We start from the raw sequence: 23,736 nt of genomic DNA, 5'->3' as shown, positions 1-23,736 counted from the left end.
TAATTTTACCACCATTTCCTAGTTTTTCTGTGATAATTTTATACTTTGGATCTGTTACATAGGTATGTGTATGTAACACTTCAAGGCTTTGTTCTTGCCAGTTCCCTAATTTCTCAAAGTAACACATGGTCTCTCACATTATGCTTTTTTTTTTTCCTATTCACTTAAATTCCCAATATGTTTCACAGTGAACTAAAATGTAGAAAGCTGAAACAGTCCCACTCCTAGTTTCAATAGCAGAACAATTAGCCCAGGTCTCCCTGCAGTGTTACTGCCATGAAGCAGTGATATAGGAGGCATATTTCATTTGGGGGGGACACGACAGATTTTCCAAAGTGCTAAGGCTGCTGAGCCCAGTTGGGTTTTCAGATGGGCTCAGCAAGTTTAAGGTACCTCTGAAATGCAGGATTTTTCAAAAGGGTTCTTTTCCCTTTTCTCATTTTTCTCCATGAACAGTTCTCATGGAGAAAAATGAGCTTTTTCTCTGTGTGAATAAACTTCCAGGAAAATGCTGCTGTTTCATTTTGGGAGTATGAAATAGAAGATGACACCTTAAAAAATTATTCCATTTATTGTCTGGACTGGATCCCCTGCTTTTTGTGCCTTACATGCTTACTAGGCTTGCAACATTTGCTTCTCCCTCTAAGATCCTACCAGGACTTAGTGTAACGGCCATCCTTTATGTGATGCCCTAGATCCAGTGGTTGCAAGGCAGCCGCCACAGCTTGAAGCAATTGAAGTGCTATCACAAAGTCTTTTAACTCTTCCTTCCAGAAATGAATGTCCAAGGAGATAACTGAACATCTGAAGGAGTTTGGGGGATGTTGCTGTTGCTAAGGTTGAGCTAGAGGTCCTGAGCATTCCACTTTGGGTATCCAGGTTCACACACAGTATACTGTCCGCTGCCAAGTTCTGGGGAAAATATTTGCATTTAGCTAATAGCAAAATGTACTTTTAATGTGAGAGGTTTTTCCCTGTAAAAAAAAAAATTAAATTACACTTTTCCAGGTTGGATTTTTTAATGAAAGGACCTCCTCAGTGGTGTGCTGTGTTTGTATAAAATACACACTTGGAGAAAGTTGGGTTGGGACTACATGCTGTCTGTATACAGGGCTCCCCGTACTCTAGAGAGCTCTGGAGAGCAATAACTGCCCAAGGACTTGGGTTGAGCAGCAAGATCTATTGTCGGTTCAAGCACCATAATACAGTCAGATCTGAATGGTGGTGTCTCACAGGTACCGGTTTTCATTTCCCATCCCTGTGGCAAATGTGGATGGCCAGTTATTTTGGATTGCAGTCTAGCTGAGACAATTTACACATGCTAATGTGCTTTATGAATAATTACTGAATGATAAATGAAAATGATTGACCTTATTTAGAATTTTAAAGTTTGCAAAATTTTATATGAATACCAGGTTTGTATTTTAATAATTATTATCATGCATATCCTGCCTGATTCAGGCAGTGATATTACCCAGCTGATGGATTCAGTGTTTATCAGACATTTGTTTCTCTGCACCCAGATGAGTGGCAGCTGCCCCAGTTTTTTAATTGGAAATGGAGCAACACCCATGTTGATGGAGATAAGAAAGAAGTCAGCTTTATATACTGTGTATCAGCAGCCCTTATCAGAAGAGAACACCATAAGCAAGCTGAAGCAAAATGTTTAACAGATACTTTACAGGGCTGCAGGACAGATTGGATGCATTTTAAAGATGAAGGTTTGCAAATTCTTACAAATGACAGGGTTTATCTTGCAGGCATTAAATTAAATCAAAATGTGAGGTCTGGGCAGGCAGATTTACTGAGGTGGAATAAATAAGAAAAACGAAATGCCATTTTGCATCAGCAGTGAAGGATATAGATCCTGATACACATTAATGGAGACAAGAAGTTTCCCTTTGCATTTAACTATAAGAAATTATACCAGATTAAAAAAAAAAAAAAGTCAAAACCAAACAAACAAAACCCCACCTCAACTGCGGATGACCATAGTGCATTCACCAGGTACGCATGGGAGAATGGAAGAAAGCTGTTACACTACGATATAGATTCCTTGTATGAGCACATATGATGTTTGAATTGTATATGCTGTGCTGGAGAATAATGAAAACCAGCCAGAGCATCTGTATCAAAGGTTCCTTTTAATTGGCTCTTCTCTACTAATTTGCTCTCCATGAAAGATGATGTCATACTCAGGAATGGGTGTGAGCTTTATTATTTTCATCATATATGAAGCAATCTTTCTACTCTTAAACTCTAAGTAGACAAGTATATGCCAGACAAAAAAAAAGAAAGAAAATAGTTAAACACAACTGTGTGGATGCATAAATGAAGCTCCTGAAGTGTGATGTGAGAAAGGGGTGAGTTAATGTGCAGTTTATTAACTTTAAGTGAAATTGTTTTTATGCAGTGAGCTTATGACATATTAATGTACTGCAGGTAGATGTACTTTGTGTGACAACAAATTGAAAAAAATGTCTTTTTTTAGATATGTTTTATATTATTTGGTATATAATCAAAATTTTCAAGCATACCCATTTAATGTTAGGCTCACACAGTGGTATCAGAGCTGTCAAGCTGTTTAAAGATTTGTATGCTGCATATTTTTGCCCATTTTATACAACTTATTGGTGTTTCAGATTCCCTGAAAACACTTAACTGCCTTAAGTATAAGTCCCTGAAGAGTATGACTGTAGGAAGAAAGGTCCAGCCCAGAGAGAATCTGGGACACACGATATTCTGGGGATAATAATTTGGTAGGCTTAGTAATTTAGGTTTTAATGAATAGGATTTGGTTTCTAAATAGGAGGGGGTTGAAAAATACTCAGAGAACGTACTCATACTGGTCTGGACAACCTCGTGAAAGCAGAAAAACCAGACATACATGTCACAGGATACAGTAATGGGGAGGGGAGCCCAGATGGCACTGCATGTGCACAATGGACTCCTCAGTGGGAGCAAAAGGGCTAAAAAGGGGAAGCAAAGAGGGGTTAAGGGAGTCCCCTTTGGTTACTCTGGCCCTTCCCTGTTTTCTGACCAGCCTTGCTCCTAATGCAGTATTCATCACCAGGTTGCCAGATCATAAATGACCAAATGACAGCCCTCTCTTTGCTCCTACGGACTGCTTCGTCAGCTGCAACAGATGAATGTCATAACTGTTTGTTTGCTCTAAAACCGTATGCTAAAGGCAGCAAGTGTGAGGATGTTGGGCACTGGGAGTTTTATTACAGACATGGAAGATGACTCATACCAATGAATATTGAACACCACAGTCGCCATCATTGTGCCTGCATGGTGTGACATGAAAACACTGTCACTTCTGTAGCTACTGTGTCTGTGCAGGGTCTAGTACAACCTGGTGCTGACAGCAGGGCTTGAGCTGCGTGAGCTTGGCTGTGCATGGAGAGTGTTGTAACCTACACCTGGGAATGCAGTCAGTGTAGTTAGTTCCTCAGAAAGCAGAAGGTAAATAAGTAATTTAAAGCTATTTCCTTTCTTTACTATTGGGGTACAGAGTTACACTTCTAACTCATACATACTGTGTGCAGTAGTTGTTACATCACTGAAGCTTGTGAAACTTTTGACCTGGTGATGATGGGCCTGGGTGGGTCCCAGCAAAGGCACCAAAGATGCTCTTCAACTTCAGAGGTCATGCCAGGCTTGCAGTAAGGGCTACAAAACAGCCATTGCTAAGTGGCTCTTTGTAGAGCAGCAGAAAATCTGAGATTCCTTACGGAATTTAAACTGGCTCCTAATGAAAGAAGCCCTGTTACTGCAAAATCAGGAATTGCTAATTAAAAAAAAAAAACAACTTCATAAAATATTTTCATTTACGGAAATGATGTTGCCTCCACATTTACGGTTTTCATGTTTGTCCCACAGCAGACAGTGGTGACTTCACCAGTGTCTCCCCAGGCCAGGGGAGAAAGCAAGCTGCGTGCTCTGCTGCCCAGATTCAAGTGGATTTTGTAGCTACTGCAGGAGAAATCATGAATTGTGTGTTCAGGCCTGGCAGGATAAAATCCTTTTGGTGTCAAGTTTGGTCTAGATACTATTGCAGTGCAAAAGAAAAATTTAAATAATACTAGAATACATAAATAATATTAAAAATAACCAGTCTTTTAAATTTACTTATTTTTAAATCTGAATCTCTTACTAATATCCAGTAAGTAGCTTCAAAAAAGCAGGGAACAGACAGTTGGGAGGGAGGAGGGAAATGATACACAGTACCAGCAAGGAATTCTGTTATTTTCAGTTTTATATTCAAGTCATTTTATTATGGTGTTCCTTCTGATCACAGAATCATAGAATGGTTTGGGTTGGAAAGGACCTTAAGATCATGTAGATCTTATAAAAAGGATCGTTCCTGTGCAAGCAAAAGGAGATGATATCATTCTAAGTGTGCACATTTTGGAACAATACCTTTGACACCTTTTGAATTTGGTTATGCTTGTAAGGTGTGGAATTTGTCTTTCCTAAAAGGAGGGGTAAGACGTACAAAATGGAATAATGTCTTGTAGGAAAAACACGCTGCCTCATACTTGCTTGGCTGTGCCAAGCCACAAAGTATCGTTTAGAGAGTCACTGATACTAAGTTTGCATCCCAAACCAAAAGACTGTGTTAAGAGTTTATTTGCTGATGTAGAAGATGAATAAAAAAAATTCTTGTCTCAAATCTCTAGATCCAGCATTTGGATTTGAGGCCGAGATTTTTTTTCTCTTCTTGACATATGCAGATGTAGCTGTGCCAAACTCCTCATTGCACCAGCAGCAAAACCATGTGAGAGAGGGACCAGGTCCAGGACCTTCCTAAGTCCCTCAGGGACCAGAAATACGGCACTTCTACTCCCCCTGCCCCCAGAATTTGTTTGTGATTGAGTCTACAGCAGATGGGTTTTCAGCATTGTTAACCTTCACTTCCTCCACATGCCTGAGCACTGATGAATTGAATTTGTTTTGGCCAGAAATGATGGTTGCTTTCTGATTTAGGCACTGCAGAGCGGGACTGCAGTGAGTTTTAAATAAAGACCTGTCTGTCTCACCCTGACAGCCTTGACAAAGCCGTAACAGTGCTGAGGGGGACATGTCAGTTTGAAAGTGGTTTGATATTGTTTTGCCAGTGGCTTCTTTCAGGAGGCTTGGAAGCCCCATGCTGGTGAGTGTGTGATGAGTGTGCAGGAGGGTCAGGTGTGGCTCTGCATGTGGGGTCTTGTTGCTGAGCTTCAGCTGTCCTCCGAAGAATAACTGCTGTCCTTCATTGTAAACTTAGAACAAGTCTGTTTTAACATACTTGGTTCCGATTTTTGCACCTGAGCAGAGCCTAGGTGAAATAAAGCCTGTGACTTACTTTTTAAAGTATGAAAATAATGAAGCAATCTCGTGTGTTTGCCCTACCTTTACACACCACAATAACCATTTTCTTTAACAGATTTAGAGTCTTCAAAAAACAGATAACATGGCTTTCCATGACTTTGTCTTCCTTTACTTCTGGTACAGCACTTTTCACCATGGACAAAAAGAGAGAGATGTGAGAGTGGGTGGGAGGAATGAATAACAAGTCCTTCCTTACATGTTTAATTCAAATACTAGCTGGAGTTTTAGCTATTCAACCTTTCTTAACACCTGTGTTAGCATTTCCCTGTCGATCATCCCTCCCAACCCTTCCTTTGGTTTCTAAGCTTATGTTGTTTCACTTCTGAAACTACAGTGTTTTTTTCTGGGCTCTTAGTTCTTAAAGTTAAATGATTGAAAGTGCTGAACTAAAACTTGCTGGTGACACTGACTTTTTACCACCTAAAATTGGCAGTGATCACCAGACCAGAAATGGAAATTGGCAGGTACCACTGGATGTACAGGAGTTCAAGGCCACACCGGTACCATCATGTGCCAGCATTGAGAGGCAATATTAGTCCTTTGGGGATTCAAGGTAAATAAAGGGCTGGGTGAAAGGGAATGGAGAGTTCAGAAATGGTAGTAGCATAAACCTAATGCTTTGCACTAGTCCTAACAATTTAAGGTAAATGTCCTTCTATTTTTCTTGTTTTATTTGTTAAGGCTGTAAAGAGTTTAGTTCTTCCATTTGAATACTTACCATAAACTTAAATTTGGTTGTTAATGCTTGAAAGACAATAATGTGTGGTAAGGGACACCTCACTTTTAACTGTGCTGCCTGATTGCTTCAAAACTGTTTACACATGAGATGGCATAGTATGGGTTTTGTATGCCAATGAGTCTATCAGACTTGTCAGTCACAACGGCAGTAATTGATACTAAGTTGACACATAGCACATCTGACTTACTGGTCTGCTACAGTACACTTCCTAGGAAATATTCTGTGATTTTGTTTGCATTTTTCCCTTGCTAGAAGCAGTTAAGTGTGTATGTCAGAATCTAAAGGAGGATTCCAGCTGAGGTTTTAAAATGGTTTGGCAATTCCACATGCCTGTTCTTTCAATATCTGGCTTGAGACCTCAAAAAGACCTTGCTTTGTTTTCTGGAAGCTTTATTTTAAGAATTCAGGAGAAATTTAGTTTTGGAGCACCTCAGAAAGACACCTGAAATCAAGCACATGATTGATTGCATTGGAAAATTCCAGTCTGAGTTAGCACAGCGAAGGATATAAACGCTCAGAGACAGCATTTGCAGCTAGCTCTGTCCAGCAGTCCTCTTCCCTTGATGGAGCTGATTGAAGCCTGCTTGACAGCTTGCTTGCTGGAGGTGTCTGCCTCCACATTAGAGATTTCACAGCAGTTACAAGGAAATATTCACTGAAGCTTGCTGCCTCAAACTTCACCTTTCCATTATATTTGCACACTCTTGTCTTTAGGATTCAAATGTTTATGTATTTCAGAATGGCTTTTTTTTTTTCCTCTCTCAGATACTTAGGTTGCAATTAATGATTTCCGTCTTCAATATTAATATTCTTTTTAGACATATTTTATGACAAATTACCTGGCTGACAGACTGGCTGCCAAAAGACATTCCAAACTTCAGATCAGTGCACGTAGCATGCTTTATACACAGCAGAAATGCTTCAGGAAGGAGCAGTAGGTTATGAATGCTGCTTCCTGGGCTGTAAAGGACATAGAGGGAACAGGCCAGGTCCCTGGTTATCAATGTGTTTTGCCTCTTCATCTGTCGCAGTGATGAGACACGTCCATATGTGCTGGCACGGATGAGCCAGGACACAGAGGAGACTCATAGCCTTCTGTTGCAGCAGCTGGGAGTCTGGCACCTAAAATGGTGCTAGAGACCCTTGTTTAGGTAACCAAACACTATTCAGGCTGCCTTGGGAATCTTCCTGAAGTAACATGGAGGCAAATGTGGTGCCTGTCATGGAGAAGTTGAAAAAGGGGTTAAAACCCCCCCAGTAACAAAGCCCAGAAATGCTAATTCAAAGGGAAGGTCCTTTAAATGGCTGCACTTAAATTAAAACGTTTTTAGGAAGTGATGAAACAGATTTCGAATAAGACTAATCTACCAGTGATGGATTAACCACAGTGAAAATATTGCTCTTTGTTCCTTTCCCTTAGATTGGAGGGAAAATGTTGCTTCAGTCACAACACAATTCACAGCTGTAACATGTCTCCCTTCAGTACTGGCATACAGCTTCCCACTGCTGGGTTGCACTGGCTACTGTGCTGAGATAAACTCTCCATTTCTCTGACAAGCCACACTATTTCCTGGTTGCCTTTGCAGTATGGACATTTTTACTTTGCCTACTCTGTCAGTGTCTGAATGGACATCACTAGGAGAGCACCCTTGTGGCAGTTCTCGTGGCATCCATCTCTTCTCTCAGGGTCTCCAGATATGACATGGTCTCCCTTCCCCATTTTAAGCTTTATGCAGTACTTGAACTGTGAGGGAAGAGTCAGCGTGGGATATTCACAGTGGTGCTGGAGCTAAGACATCCCCAGAACACCTGCAAGCTTAATGAGCCTTTCAAAATGCCAAGAACAGTTTTTTTCCCAGGAAGCAAAGTACCATCTTTTACTTAACTAAGAAACTTAGCAATGGTTGTTTAACATGAGCTTAGCTCTGGGCAGTCTTCCAGGCTGGGTGGGTGTTGTTTGCTTTATGGGAATCTTTTTTTGTTGTTGTTCTTCTTTTTATTTCCCTGGACTTGTTTCCCCCAGATGCTGGGAGGTGTTTCAGCTGCTGTGTGAGCACATGAAGGCGTATGTGGAGTATCTCACTGAAACAGCCTGCTCCCTTAAAGAACCAAGCTTACATTTTGAAAATGGTGTGGTGGTGGCTCAACTGGAGACATACCTGCATGAAAGCTCTTGCAGGGCAAAAGATTTCCCCAGTTGTGGTTCAAGTTTCTTAGCGCTCCTCTAGTTCCATTGTTGAGTAAATGTCTGAGAAGACCTTGGCATCTTCAGTTGTCTCTGAAATGAAGAATTTACCTTCCAAATTTAACATCCACCAGGCTGAAATTCTGACCTCCCCCCTCCCCCCCAGTTTTTGGCCCTCAGCTGTAGGGAGAGACGGGTTGTGTTTCTGTTTGCTTCTTTGTAGCTAGGGAGGAATCAACTGGGGAAGTGGTCTGTAGCCGTGACTGAAATCCAGTGTGGCTAAAGTCTTGATCTCCTGCTGAATTCTGAAGGTTGATGGAGAGTGAGGTGAGTTACAGCTGCCAGAAGGGTGGAGCTAAGAGTCTCAACTCCAGTTTTCCAGGTAAGATACTCACCTTTGATTAAAGTCAGCTTTAAAAATCATGTCAACCAAGTACAGATGGCTCTGGAGGATAGTTGAATCCAGAAAACCCTAATGTTCGTACAGAAGGTTTCACAGAACTGCTGAAGTGTAGCCCCGGGGGACTGAAATGCTTAGGTGCTTTTGTACTGACCCCAGTGAGCTTGTCTAGGCCTTCAGCCATTTGATTATCTTTGGCAGTCTGCCCATTGCTTCATCTATTTTACGTCTTTGGCTTGATTTGTCCGAAGTTATCACCTGCACTGGCATCTACTGATGCAGCAGTTCTTGCATGTTGACCCTTCAGCATGTTTCTGCAAGAAGGAAGGGAGGGAGGTCGGGGTAAGGGCACCAAGGAGGAATGTCTTCAGGCACGTTTTGCAGTGAGTTGTTGCTATGTCATCTGAGAGTTACAACCACAGCTTGGAGCAGCAGCTACCCTTGCTGGTGCAATGTGTTTGAACTTTGAGCTCTGTGTGTCAATGAGCTCTTCCACATGCTGCTGCTGTGCAAAAGTCCCAAGGGTTATTTTGCATAGTAAAACAGTAGAACAAGTCTCCAGGAGGATTAATGCCAAAACTTATACGAGTACTGCTTGAGCCATCCCTTATATGAGAAGTCTCTTTTTAAATCACCAAGTTATTTTTTTTCTGTGCAGAAGTAGCTTACAGCTAAAAGATATTGATCCATAAGGATTCCCTTATAAATCTTGATTCAAGTAAGGCCTTTCCCAAAGTATAAATTAAGTATTTTTCTTCTGCTGTGGTTTCCACTGTTTCATAGGCCAAAAGTAAAACAGACAAGACATGAATTAAAACTTGAGTTCTGCTTGACCTTTGTCCAAGAGCTGGACAAGAGCAATTCTCTTGTCCTACTGTTTCATGGGGCAGCAGTGTTCTCACCATGCAGGTCTGACTCCTTGCTCTCACTCAGGAAATGCCTGGTATGGGCACTTGCAATAAGCATGGATGTAGTGATTCATCTTTCATAGATTGTACTGCCTGAAAAAAGATGCCTTCAGAACACCTGTGAGCTTAATGAGCCTTACAGAGGCTGGGAATGATATAGATGGGGAGTGTGTGCATTCATCTCAGTGAATTTGAAGAAGATGAATTAGAGAAGGCCTGTGAAAGGCAGTGAAGATCATCTGTCCTCATATGAAACAAGCTTGATTCCTACAGTGGGAATGTGTTTTTTTGTGGGTTTTTTCTTTTTTTTTTTTTTTTTTTTTTTTTTTTAAGAAGAAGTCTGGTTTGGACCTGAGAGTTGAAGGAAAACAGGGTTTATGTTTACAGCTGTCTTGGAGTCTTTTCTCTGTCCTTTAGCAACATTCAGAAGAGACAAATCTTGCCTTGGTAAAACAGACTTTTCTGCAATCTGGAGGTCGTGTTTTCATTAGTGAGAGGAAAAATTAAATTGCCTTTTGCTGTTGATGAACATTGATAACCTCTGCCACGGGTATTTGGGTTGGGTTTTTTTGTTCCTAGTGTGTACCAGTTCTCCTGGTTTCTCTGCACTGGTTCCACCACAGGAAGCACGAGCAAGGCTTTGTAGTTCTCTGTGACACTAGAGTATGGAAGCTTCTAAAGAAGTTTAAAGATGGAAGGTGTAAAACTAGTCAAAGAAAATAAATACGTTCTCAGAAGTGGGGACCTAGCTGCAATGCAGTGCTGAAACCACATCTGTCATGTGTGTATCAAGAATATCTGAAGAGGTTGCCATTAATGTTGAAAACCTTCAGAAAGGGTCTACTTGTTCTTCGGGTAGCTCTTGAATATTGCAGGTTGGGATGAGACTTACTGGATGGATCAGACTTCCTGCAGGTCTCACTGCTTTTCACTTGAATGAAGCATCTTGTGCTAGCCACTGTGATGGATGAGAGTGGTTGTCTTGCTGGATTTCAGGTCTGACCCTTGGTGGCAGCTTTGATGGCTGTGGTCGCCAAAGGTCATGTCCTCTCCATCACAGATACTGTACTGGCTAGGAAGGAGAATTTATTGATTAACAACTGGAAGAGCAGGATGTGAATGCAGGCTGGGGGGAGATTATCGATCTTTCTAGACCAAAGTACCTTTGCATAAAGTTTTCTGGCTCTCATGAACAGTTCATTTTTAGTATAAGTTAATTTCACAACTTCTGATTCAGATAGGACAAAAAGGCAAAATTAGGAGAGGCTGAACTTGAAGCTATCTGTGGAAGAGCTTTAAGAGATTTGTGGGAGGAAAATAAAGGACTTTCTCTATTTTAGCTCATCACTTATTTAGTCTGTTTAACGTACTTAATCCAAAAGTGTGTGGTGGGTGAACATTTATTGTCATTAATTATAGGGGTTTTACCTTTGTGTCATGTTTTGGAAATCAGCAACGTTTAAGATGAACAGGAACAGGTAAGGATAGAGCTTCCACAAAGACTTCCAAGTGATTTAACACACAGCCTTTTTATTTTAGTGCCCCTATTAATGTGGGGAAATAAATTTGTCACATGCTTTAAACTTACCCATGTAAGATTAAATGTTTTATCTTATTGCACTGCTGCCACTGACCCTTGGCTGCTGGTGTGGGTGATAAATGTGGGAAGTTATCTTACTGCCAGGTCGTGGCTTATTCTCACACAGGGAAGAAGGAGGTAAATTCCCTATTTGCTTCTGAGGTATTAGTGTATTCTTGCATCCCTCACTGCTTCACCTGTAACTGTCAGTCATGCTGTAAGGTATGAAAATTCACATCCTAGCATGCATAAGCCATTCATAATGGAGATTTTAAAAAATACAGTCAGTGGCAGAAAGTAAAATGAGCATTTGCTTTCACTGACTTACAGTTCATTTTCTGACAAAGGTCCATGGTGGTTTAGGACTCCAATGCTATTATGCAGTCTTGGCATTGAAGAATCTTCATCACTGGGGAAATGGGAGGTGAATCTGAAGTGCTGACCTCTCATATTTATTTGTGAATTGGGAATAATGCTCCCAACACCAGGCTCCTGTGGATATGTAATAATGAGCTTGATTTACATGTGATGGCTGCATTTAAGATGCTATCTAGTGCTTTAATTTAACGTATTATCTAGGGGGTTTTTTTTCATTTCCTTGGGTCTTTTTGCAACATTCTCTTTGTTACGGCAGTTTCTCCACACGTGCTCCCTGTGCCGTGGTGGTGAAACCAACAGAGATCTTGGTTCTGTGGTGGAACCTGTCATGTAATTTCTGCCACATGTTAACTGAGCAAGTGTCCAAGATGACAGGATTTCTAGAAATTCATTACATGGTTACAGAAAGAGATGAGAAAAAATGGTGCTCATTGCTTCATCTTTCCAAACATCAAGATTGATTTATGGGAGGGAAACAAATGGAACTTCTAAGGAAAAGAGAGTTGGAACTAACGCAGAAAATGGCTGTGGGAGCCTGGAGGTTTAGATCATTGAAATTGAGAGGTTTTCAAACCACTTTTCGGGCTTTGTTCCTTAATTTTTTTGTTCCACAGTAACCTTGACTATGAGATCAATGATTCATACCTGAGATACACTGAGGGACTAATTCAACCTAGGAGGAGTTTGGGATGTTAAGAGGACAGGCTGGTTTTCTGTCCAGGAGGTGTGGACACTCTTCCCTTACTTGATGCTTTCCATGCTTTGCTTTGAGGGATGGCTTTGTCTGTCTCAACTTTTGAAGTCTGGCTTTGAGAGCTGATGTGTGAACTTGCTAGAGCAAGCCCTGGGAATACTCAGGACAGCTACCTGATCCCAGTGCATTGCACAGAATTGACCCTAGTAGGATGAGTTAGAGTTGGAGAATTGACTTTTTCTTTCCTTTTTTTTTTCTTTTAAGACTATTTTCCATTAATTTTGCATTACCTTGCTTTTCTGAGTTTAAATCTTAAAGCCGTACTTAAAGTATCAAAGAAGGTTTAGCCACACAATTGCCATTTGACATGGGAAATTGAATGGCTAAGCCCCTGCATATATGCAATAGCCTGTACACTGCTGGGTAGGTTGTATAATTATTCTTCATACATTAAGCAACCAATTGCCCGTTTGTGTACATATGTAGGTTCATCCTTTACCAATTTCCTGTGACTGATAGTTTCCAGGAGATTAAAAGAATAGGCGGTTCCTGTTTTTTCTCTTCGCTTTATTTTTGTCCTTTAGCAAGAATATTTGTGTGTGTGTGTGTGTGTGTGTTTAATAGCATTCATTCCCTAGAGAATAATCTCAGTCCTTGTTTTAGCTGGCCTCCTTCTGAGAGTGTGTTAAATCTGTAGCCAAGATCACAGGCAGCTCTGGGCAAATCATTGGGCTGTTATTAACCTGCCTCCATGGCAACTGCTGCTCACCAGCCTGAGGACAAAAAATGTTTTTATTCTGCTGAGTTGCACAAAAGGTTCTAGTGATGCCTTGCACAAAATGGCCATTGAAAGGGGAGATGCAGTGATGTGTGTTTCTGCTGTACAGTTTCATATTTAAATCATTCTATACTGTTGCGTTGGAAGTGGATGTACAGCTGAAGAGTTCGGTGTGTTGGCCATATGGAAAGGAAAAACTAGCAGAAAATTGGAACTAAACTTATTTTAGCACTGCTTATTTTTGTCTGCTGGAGTTCAGAGGCCTCCAGCCTGCAGTTGTCATCAGTGCATTAGCAAGTTACTTTGTGAACATGAACTAGACAAACATCATCATGGGTTTTCAGTTATATGGCATGAAGATACTTGCTGACTTGGGGTTACAGATAGAGATCATAAAGCAGGTTTCCCAGAAAGCTTTAATTTTTTTCAGCAATCCTTTGATTTGCTTTACTGATTTCTTGGGAAGCTTGGTAGGCATATAGAAGTGCTTCACAAGCTTCAAATTTTAGCTGGTTTTGGAAGCTGCTCTTAAGAGTACTGTTTGAGGCTTGCTTTAAAACGAGATTATAAACCCAGCTATACTGCTCAGGCTAGGCATGAATTTAAGCTGCTCATAAAGTGTGTTCACAGTGGGAGCTGTTGAGGGTCTGGCAGAGTTAGCACCATGAAGAGGTTGTGTCATTCAGCAGTTAGTTACCTTCTGGAAGGAAGCTGTGCAGCTCTGCTGTCAATTTGGGTGCAGAATGACTATGTATGGATGCATGCTGTCTCTCGGAAATGTACTGGTTTGGGATGCTTCCTGTGCTTGCAAACTAGCAGCCTACTATTTCCCCATGAACTGGAGTCCCTCTGCTTTCTGCTTTAGACGTGCTGCGAAAGTGAGTAGTTTCTGCAGCTCCACATTTACGCAGTTTTCTGTGCCTTACCCAAAATAGTGTGGTTGCTTTAGCTGCCTCTCAGAGCATCCCTTGGCTATCATCTCCACTGATAAAATGAGGGCCACCTAAATATTGTAATGCTTTTTCACTTCGGCTGTAGAGGAAAGCATAGAGTATGGTTACAAAGTTGCTTTGTGCCGCTGCATGGTGCTGGGTGATGAGAGGAGCTTTGCCACTGTCGGTTCTGTTTAAGGGTCTGTGGATTAGTGGCAGATGTTGTCATGTGTTTGGGTAAGGGATCTAGCAAATTCTCCAGGGTGAGTTCTGGCAGTGGCCTGGAAAGCTAGCTGTGCAGTGTAGGGTGTTAATCATCAGTCCTGGGTCTACCCCAGTGTTTAGTTTTGTCATGCAGGCTGCTCCCATTTTCTGAAACCATCAGCTTTTCTTTCAGACCTTGACAGTCCCTTGGCTTTGCTTCCAGCTGTTTTTCTTTCCTGTCTTTGATGGGATCCTTCTGCAAAGCAATCTGTGGATCAGCATGATTAGGTTCTCCTCCACACCAAGCAACGATCTGGCATTTAGTCACCATCTCCTTTAGGACTGTGGCTCGAAAGTCTATTTGTTTTGTGCTGGGCTGTGGCCATGAGTGTTGAGCGTTGCCTGCTGGGTGAGAGCGTGGTTGCTCTTAGATAATCCTTCACTGCTAATTCTGTGCCAGGTGCAAGCATTCCTTGGATTAACTCTTGGAGGTTTGGGCCTGACCCCGGAGCAGATGCTGTGGAGGCGAGCCAGCCTCACAATGTATGGCTGTTGTTGCATATGGCTTGTAAGCTGCACTCAGGCAGATTCCCCAGAGCAGAGTGTTGCTCTGCAAGCTCTGGTGTCTGAACTCGTCTCTGGACCTCTGTGGTAAAATGAACCCCAGAGATGATTTCTTCTGATAGCATGCATTTGGATTTTGTTTGCCCTGTCACTGCTAAGCTGCAGTGTTTGTTCATTCGGCACTATTTTTGTCATGAAGACAGTTCCTACTGAATGGACTCCAGCTGTGGGCTTGACTATAAAATCTTCCCAGGCTTGTTTCTAGACAATTAAATCTTATTTGCTGTTAGTGAAGTGGCATTTCATAAGTCATTTTGGTGGTGATAGCTGCTTAAGCCTGACCAGGACACTTGCTAGTGACTCTCTAAAAGAAGAGTTTCCCACTTGTGAAACGAGAAAGCTTTCAGTTATCGGATGCATATTATTCCCCAGTGTTCCACGGAAGTGCCTGCTCTGCAACTCATTCATTAGTGGGAAAGAGAGGGGGGATAAAAATAAACTTGCCTCATGTGGCGGATGGAGACTTGCTGATCTTTGTGAAGAATTTTTGGGGTGGGAAGATGTGATGTGATGTGCACGCTCACCAGCTGTCTCCTTGCCTTCAAAAGCTTTGTCCATTTAGCGCCTTCCCAGAGAAGCAGTGGACAGTTCCTGTGACATGCAATGCTGGTCACTCCATTAAGCATTGTCTTAATGGCTTGTGTTTTTGCAGTTGTATGAAATGCACATTAATGGAGACAGCTTAATGCCATCACCCTGAAGTAATGAATTGGTATGGATTGCCATTACCATTATAGCGCAGTTAAAAGCTGTGTTTGTTTCCGATTTGCATTTCCCAGCTCTGCAAGCAGATGGGTTTTCAGGCCACACGGTTGGAAGGAACCTGGCAATTCAGCTGCAACCTCATTGCAGTGTTTGTAAAACAGCAGTTTGGAGGAGGGGGATGGTGGTTTGTTAACTCATACTGCTTAAATGATATAATTCATTAAAACTATGATTATGCTGTTACAGACTGTTCAGGGACCACTGAAAATCCAGTGTATCCTATAAAGCTGGAAATGTATTGTCTGTGTAACACAGCTGCATCTCACTGCTCTCAATATAAATTGCTAGTCTTTGACACACATTCAATTTTTCAGTTGTTAAAATACCTGTATCCCTATTACCTCATGCAGATTTATACGAAAAGATGCTTGGGAGCCATGGGAGAGTGTAAGGTGGCTAAGTTTTGTGGACTTAAGTGTGTTTCTCTTCCAAGTGCAAAAGGCACTTTCCAAAAGGCTATATTGTCCTGAGTATTTGCTTCTCTGGCTTCCTGAATGGTGCCAGTGTAGCTGGTGCTCCTGCAATTAGTAATGGTGAAATGTGGTGAGCTCTGTGTGAGCAGCTGAGTTGCAATAGACAAGTGATTAGTGACCCTTTAGACAAGTGATTTTTTTTTTCTTTTTCCATTTCATAGGCTGTCTTATCGATCTCTTGATCCTGTAAAGATAGGAGCACTCAGCACACTTTCTGGGCAGTGAGTCCACACCAACAGATCTGTAGGTCACTGCTTTAGAGGGTGATGTTGTCTTGCACCACCTATAGATTTTTGCTTAGCATGTCAATGCCTGGGCCTTTTAGTCCCTGTGGCTTTTACCAAGTGGAGGACGGATGTTCTTTTCCTCATAATTTGCTTTTTGCTTATAACGTTTCTTCTGCTTTCTCTCTTCTGTTTAGGTTGCTTTGAATGTTGCATTAAGTGCCTAGGAGGAGTGCCATATGCTTCACTCGTGGCAACCATTCTCTGCTTCTCGGGGGTTGCGTTGTTTTGTGGCTGCGGCCATGTGGCGCTCACGGGAACTGTGTCTATCCTGGAGCAGCACTTCTCCACGACTGCCAGTGACCATGCTTTGCTGAGTGAAGTGTAAGTATGCCTCCCTTTTCCATTATTCCTCATAATACCCTCATCCTAAATGGGTAGAAATGCATTCAAACCCTGGTCTCCATCCCTGAGTATTAGATTGCTTGTTTCTCCAAAGCGCTCAGTGTCTTCTTGGTGTTCCCACACAAAGAACCAGAGCGTGTATGCTGCTTGACTTATTTATATTGTGACCAACACTGTTTAATATCTTCATCAATGCCATAGGCAGTGGGATTGAGTGCAGCCACCCTCAGCAGGTTTGTAGATGCCACCAAGGTGAGTGGTGCAGTTAGTTCACTTAAGGGAATGCCATCTAGAGTTCACTCTGGAGGCCATCTGCAGGGACCTTGACAGCCTTGAGGAGTGGAGCCCTGCAAACCTCATGAAGGTTAACAAGGCCAAGTGCAAGATCCTGCACCTGAGTCAGGGCAATGCCTAGTACAGACTGGGGGAGGAAGGAATTGAGAGCAGCCATGTGAAGAAGGACTTGGGGACACTGGTGGATAAAAAATTCAGACATGAGCTGATGATCTGTGCCTGCAGCCCAAAAAGCCGACTGTATCCTGGGCTGCATCAAAAGGAGCATGTGCAGGAGGTCAAGAGAGGTGATTCTCCCCTTCCACTCTGCTCTTGTGATTCCTCACCTGGAGTCCTGTGTTCAGCTCTGGGGTTCCCACATAAGAAGGACATGGACTTGTTAGAGCAAGTCCAGAGAAGGACCATGAATGTAGTCAGAGCACTGGAACATCTGTCCTATGGAGACAGCTGAGAGAGTTGGGCTTGTTCAGCCTGGAGAAGGAAAGGTTCCACAGAGACCATTTAGCAGCTGTCTAGTGCCTAAAGGGGGCCTATAAGAAAGATGGAGAAATGGTTTTCACCAGGGCTTGTAGTGACAGAACAGAGGTAACAATTTTAATCTGAAAGAGGGTAGATTTATTGTGAAATATCTGGGGCTTTTGTGCTCCTGAGGCTTCTCCACGAAACCAGGGTGAGGCCTGGAGGCCTGCATCAGGGCCTCCATTCAAGCACCCAGCCCCGTCGGCATGAATCTCTCTCCCCTTGGCACTGAGAGGTGTGGGGGTCCCAGGCTCTGGGCTGATGGTCTGAACACACTGGGTCTTGTGTGGCCCCTCCAGTTGAACTGCCAGAGTCTGAAAAGGCTTTTCTGTGATGGCACTGAGGAAGTTTGCACACATGATTCATGACAACTGCACACCAGCGTTGATATGCTGACGGGGTCTGGGTTCATCATCTTGCCTGCTGCTTACCATAGGCCAGCACCAGCCGCAGGCAGAGTGCACAGCCAGCCCCAGGCAGCGGGACAGCATGAAGGAGGGCAGCCAAAACCTGAAAGCCATCTGAATACTCTGGGAGGGGTCCCTGTGCAGGCCACCTGCCTCTGTGATGAGGGGGCCTACATGGTGCACACTGTGTTGTGTGCAGAGGAATGCACTGGCAGCAAACAAGGCAAGCATGCTTTGCTTACCTGCCCTTAAGACCCAACTTTTAGGATGTTATTTGAAGAATTTGCTATCAGGGTCTAGCTTGACACACTTTATTCTCATGTGTTTCTTTTTCTTTCCTTTCATCACTGCTTCTGTATGCTTGCAGACATAGACCTGCTGGTTCACATGTGCAACTGACCCCTTCCCATCTCCTGGGATCACTGGCATCAGTCTTGCAGCACCATTTCAGGGCTTCCCCACCTTGCAGGACCTTCTTGTCCAGGCCTGCTGCGTGGACTGAACCCTGCCAGGGTACCTCATCCCAGCACTGCCCACCCTTACACCCTGGGACTGGGTACTGCGTCCACAGCTCCAGTGCACGAGCTATGAGAACTCTGCAGTTAGCCACAAATTTAGCAAATGGCCATTCTTCAGCAACCAAATAACAGAACACCCTGTTCTCATATCAGTCTTCATTTAAGCAAAATAGAAATCACCAAGGCAGCCATAAAAGGCAGCAACTTTAAAATTTTGGACTATTCTTGGCAATTATTTTGTGTCATGACAGCATCAGCACCCAGGGAAACGTGTCATTCCTACCAGAGCAGCTGAGGTCTTGGACTTGGTAGAGGCCTAGCAAGAAAGGCAAGGGAGGTGATAATAAGGGGCAAATAATTTAAGGCCACAGAGACAAAAAATGAACTATACTAGTAAGGCACACTTTGGAACAGATTTTTTTAAGACTGGCTTTCATATTATTCATTTCTAGGAACATGCATTGAGTTTCTCCTACAGTGTTAATAATGGTGAAATGAATTCTATATTCTCTCAAATCTTGACTTAATTTTTTCATGCTTTACAGCACAGGTGCAACAGATTTATCCTGTTATTTTTAATCAGTTTGGAAAACAAGCATAACACTTCCCACATGTAATTTTAAATGAGCAAGATCTGATTTGGGTACAAGGGATGTGCTATCTGTCTGGATAACATTCAACTATATAAATGGTAGTCATTAAATTAAGCTAAATCATGCAGATGCTCCTTGGAGATCTATGTTAGCAGCTACTTAGTGGAGAGTGGTAAGACATCTGAGGAAAAATATATTTATCCTTAGAAAACTGGCAGCATGGATTTATAAAATTAACCTCTCTGTTCTTTGAATAGCTTCATCCAAAATAGCCATCCCAAATTACTTTTAAGAAGGCATAAGTTCTGGAGAAGTTGTGCTAATACAAAGTATGACTTTGGGAGGCCAAAAGTGGTGTGTGGAAGATCTGGCATTCTGGTCCTCCAAAACAATTAGCTTCAGATACTGAATCTGATTGATAATATTTAGAAATTGCTCTTTCCATTTACCTATTCTAGACATAAGAGTTTCATTGCAGGTAGTAGATCTTTAAGGAATTGAGAACTTTTTCAAGTAATATCTGAAGGAGTGCTTATACCATGGGCCCCAAGCATGTACAAGGCTAATGCACATTAGTATTGCTTACCTGTAGAACTGGGATAGTCATGCTGGCCTCTTTTACAGTCTGCTTGCTTAAAATGCATTAAGGAGCCTTGAACTGTATTTCTGGAAAAGGAGTTATCTTATACCTATTATGATTTGGGAGGACTGTGTTTTTATAGGAGTGAAATCTAATTATATCTTTTCTTTTCCATTTTAGAATTCAGCTAATGCAGTATGTAATTTATGGCATTGCATCATTTTTCTTCTTATACGGAATAATCCTTTTGGCAGAAGGTTTTTATACAACAAGTGCTGTGAAGGAGCTGCATGGAGAGTTCAAAACAACAGCTTGTGGCCGCTGCATCAGTGGAATGGTAAGCAGCATCAGAAATGAGAACAGTAGTCCTCTCTTAGCCAAAACCTGTTGAGCTTGGTTTAACTCCTGGCTTTCTGAACAACAGCATATTGCTTTCTTTGTTTAAGTCCTTATGGGTGGTCAGAGTCAATTCCTGTTGGTGGTTCTTCCTTGAGCTCCGAGGATGCTTGGTCAAATCCAGATTCTGCAGGTGCACTGTCAGGGTGCTACCATGGCCTCCCATGTCATAAAGCTGAACCCACTGGTCTGGAGACTGCTAATTTTAAAACAATGTGAGACAAACCAAAGTTTATGCTTTTAAACATGGAGCACACTAGTGATGCTTGAAGGCTGACTGTAAAATGGCTGTGGTCTGCAGAGCTATTTAAATAGCAAACTGTAAACGCTAATGACTTCTACAGTCAATTCTGCTTGAGGATGTCTGGATCCTTCAGGCAAACAGTAATGAGCAAAGCTTCGCAGCATCTTTGCACTTGAATCAAGTACTGCTGTCTTCCTTTTGCAGAAGGCAAAAGGCACAGAGGTGAATGCTCCATTTCTGGCAGCGTTCAAGGCCCGGTTGGATGGGGCTTTGAGAAAACTGCTGTGGTGGAAGTTGTCCCTGACTGTGGTGGGGGGGGTGGAACTAGATGAGCTTAAGGTTCTTTCCAGCTCAAACCATTCAATGATTCTATGATAGATATAACAGGGAGTCTTTCTTGCAAAGCTGAAACACTTAAAGCCTCAAAGTTACAATCCATCTTCCCTTCAATATACTTCTGTATGAGAGCAAAATTTTAAACAAAGTTTAGCTAAAAATAAAACTTCAGATTCTCCCCCACATTGCCCCCCAGGGTGCACTCTGCAAGAACAGAAACATAACCATGTTTCTGAGACAGGATTTCAAAGCTATTTCTGAAAATCTGAATTCAAAGCTTGTAGTTATGGAGGAAGCTAAGCAGTATGACAGATCGCCCACGGGAAAGTGTGGGTGAAAAGAGAAGAGGCTTTTGATGTGATTGTTGCATTTTAATATACAATCTATATCCTGTACTTTAAAAATATGTACTTTCAGCTGGTTAAATACAAAAGAAATGCATGTTTATTTTCAAGAGGGTTAACAATTTTTCCACTGTGCTGTTGGGTAGTTACTGAATTTTCCAAGAGCTAATAAAAAGAAGACATACAATCATTTTCCAGTCAAGCAGCTATTAACTTGCCTTTTTTTTTTCTAGCAAGTGTGATCGTTACTGAGGAGCAAAATTAGATCTATAGCAGTGTTTTCCAAAGATCCAAACTATAGTAGAAACATAAACATATGTGCATCTAATTACTGCAGAGAATTGCTTGTGAAGCTGAGTAGCTGCAGGCACGTGATTGTCAGCTGCTTACACAAATACCAGCGTGACACATAGAAATATGACAGAAAAAATGTACTTTCATGTTTGCCCATATTTGTCCACACAAGTGAAGGAGAGAATTTAGCAGCTGAATAATTGCTTGGAGCTCTGGTTAGACACATTAGTGTTAGTGGTGACAGTCGTGGCATAAAAATGCCTGTATGCTGCTGTGTAGTGGTAGAGCTGCTTAAAACACCAGGGTCAGGACAAGATTTGCAAGGAGATAAAATACCTTAACAGAATGTTGGCGTCAGCTGAGTATGGACAACAAGCTTTTAGATATACAGTAATTATTTTTATTAACTTATCCTCCTTTAATCTACTCCTGTCTCTGTTACATTACTGAGCGAGGTCCTGAAAGGCTGTCCCTTCCATCTTTGTCGTGGTTTAAAACCAGTCAGGCAGCTCGTTCACTCACTGCTTCCCTTCTTGCCCTCCCCCTACTCCCGGAGGGACGGAGAGGAGAATCGAAAAGAATGCAACTCCCACGGGTTGAGATAAGAACAGTTTAGTAACTAAGGTATAACACAAATCACTACTGCTACCACCAATAATAGTAATGATAAAGGAAATAACAAGGGAAGAGAATACAACACCTCACCACCAGCCAACCGATAACTTGCCCCCCCAGTCCGACCAAGCACCGACCGATACCTCCTCCAACCCTGCAGTCCCCCTAGCCCTTCCAGGTAACTCCCAGTTACCTCCTGGGCATGACGTGCTGTGGTATGGAATACCTCTTTGGTCAGTTTGGGTCAGGTGTCCTGTCTCTGCTTCCTCCCGGCTTCCCTCCTCCCTGGCAGAGCATAAGGCACACAAAGTCCTTGGCCAGACTAAAACATCATTGTTATCAGCTCTGTTCCCAGGTTGAAAGTCAAAACACAGCACTGCACCAGCTACCAAGAAGGAGAAAAATGACTGCTACTGCTAAACCCAAGACAATCTTGCATAAGGTTATAGCAGAAGACAGACTTCCAACTTCCATAAATTTTTTGTTTTGGCTGTGGTAATGCAAAACAGCCATTTCCCACAGTTATCACATTAAATGTGAGAATGAGTGTGTTTTCTCCTGGCTACTTTAGGAGTTAAAGGCTTTGTGTTCTTCCTTGCATGAACACTTCCACATATATGTATGCAGACATACTCATCATAAAATGTGGACCTATAAAAATCCTGTGAACTGGTCCATTTATCCAAAATCCAAAGACAGAATTCTCAACTCTCACGTAAAACACACAGGTCTCTTGTGTGGCACTATCTAATACGAAATAGGGTATTTCAGTTCAGTTGTGTATGAATTAAAGGCTAGCTGGGTTGTGTGCCTTAGTTTGCAAGCTCTCCCACCTCCCCACACACACCGCCTTCACTGACTGTAAAGCCTCACCTGAACAATACTGTTTGCAGTATTGTTCAGCACACCTGGACAAAAACCTATGAGGATGTGAACCTCCACCACTGCAGCATTAGTTCAGTGTGTCATTTCTGGGTGAGGCTGAGAGAACATTCTCCCACATCAGAGCCTTTTCCATCCTCACTGTTGTTCTCTGGCACACAAGTTTTAAGTAAGACAGTGCAACACCAGTGCAAGTAAAGCCTTTCCAGTACACCTACAGTTAAATAACAGGGAACAGGGAACACAGAAGATGTCACAGTGTTCCCCCACTTTCCAAGTGGGATCCAAATCCTTGTGTCACCAGGAGGAGGGAGCTAGGAACTGATGCCAGGGAATTCAGTTTTATCATGAAACTTAGAAGCAGAGGGAAAAAGGAAGAAGTCCAGTGGGTGGGAGTGGGAAGCTGGAAATTTCCAGAGCAGTGAGTGCCATACTTTGTAATATTACCAAAGAAAATGCATGTGGTATTTTTTTTATTTTTAAAATGAGCGAATCCAAACCAGCCAATTTCAATGGAAAATCCATGGTTCTCTAAGGTGATGTAACTAATTTTCTTCTTTGCAAATGTGTATTAGATCAACTGAATCCTTCTGATCTGCTGTAAAGGTTGTGATATGTTTTAAAAAATAGGCATTCTCAAATGGTACGTTCAAAATTGACTTCAATAAATCAGTGTGGGAGAGCTCTGTGAGCATCGATTCACTCTGTTGTTTTGATTTGCAACTTGCATAGATATGCTGGTAACTACAGTTAATTAAAAAACTCCTTGAATTGATTTTTGTTGGAATGTTATTGGGTTTAGCCTACAACCAGCGTCCCTGCTTAGCTGAGAATCTTGAGGAATTAATGGACTGCTCTTTCAGGAGGGCAAGCTGTTTGCTCAAGCAGGCTGATGAAAAAGGAAATGCCTGAATTACTTTCTCAGTAGCACTCAAACTACCAATGTAATTGTAAGCAGTGAGAATACTGATTTTATTCATGCTTGGAAATCAAATGTTTTATATTCCTTGATTTCCAAAGGTATGCTTAAAGATTATTTTGAAGCCTTGT

General features: G+C 42.1%; 1 protein-coding gene across 6 annotated transcripts in view; it reads left to right on the top strand.

Moving 5' to 3' along the window:
• The window catches only part of GPM6B (glycoprotein M6B), a 111,431-nt gene that overhangs the window by 80,286 nt on the left and 7,409 nt on the right, over nt 1-23,736 (top strand). For 3 of the 6 annotated variants that reach the window (XM_061364448.1, XM_061364442.1, XM_061364443.1), the window contains exons 2-4: nt 5,810-5,929; nt 16,457-16,643; nt 19,756-19,912. In XM_061364448.1, the coding sequence (XP_061220432.1) occupies nt 5,810-5,929; nt 16,457-16,643; nt 19,756-19,912 (464 nt within the window). The remainder of the gene's footprint in view (nt 1-5,809; nt 5,930-16,456; nt 16,644-19,755; nt 19,913-23,736) is intronic. The other 3 variants (XM_061364445.1, XM_061364444.1, XM_061364446.1) reach the window with 1 other exon arrangement.

This window comes from Neopsephotus bourkii, unplaced genomic scaffold (genome assembly GCF_033783945.1).
Source record: "Neopsephotus bourkii isolate Nb327-2 ecotype Australia unplaced genomic scaffold, CSIRO-AGI_Nbou_v1 NB_1234, whole genome shotgun sequence".
NCBI classification, from domain to species: Eukaryota; Metazoa; Chordata; class Aves; order Psittaciformes; family Psittacidae; genus Neopsephotus; species Neopsephotus bourkii.
The sequence above is the reverse complement of the archived record's forward strand: the minus strand, read 5'-3'. Positions and strand labels throughout refer to the sequence as shown.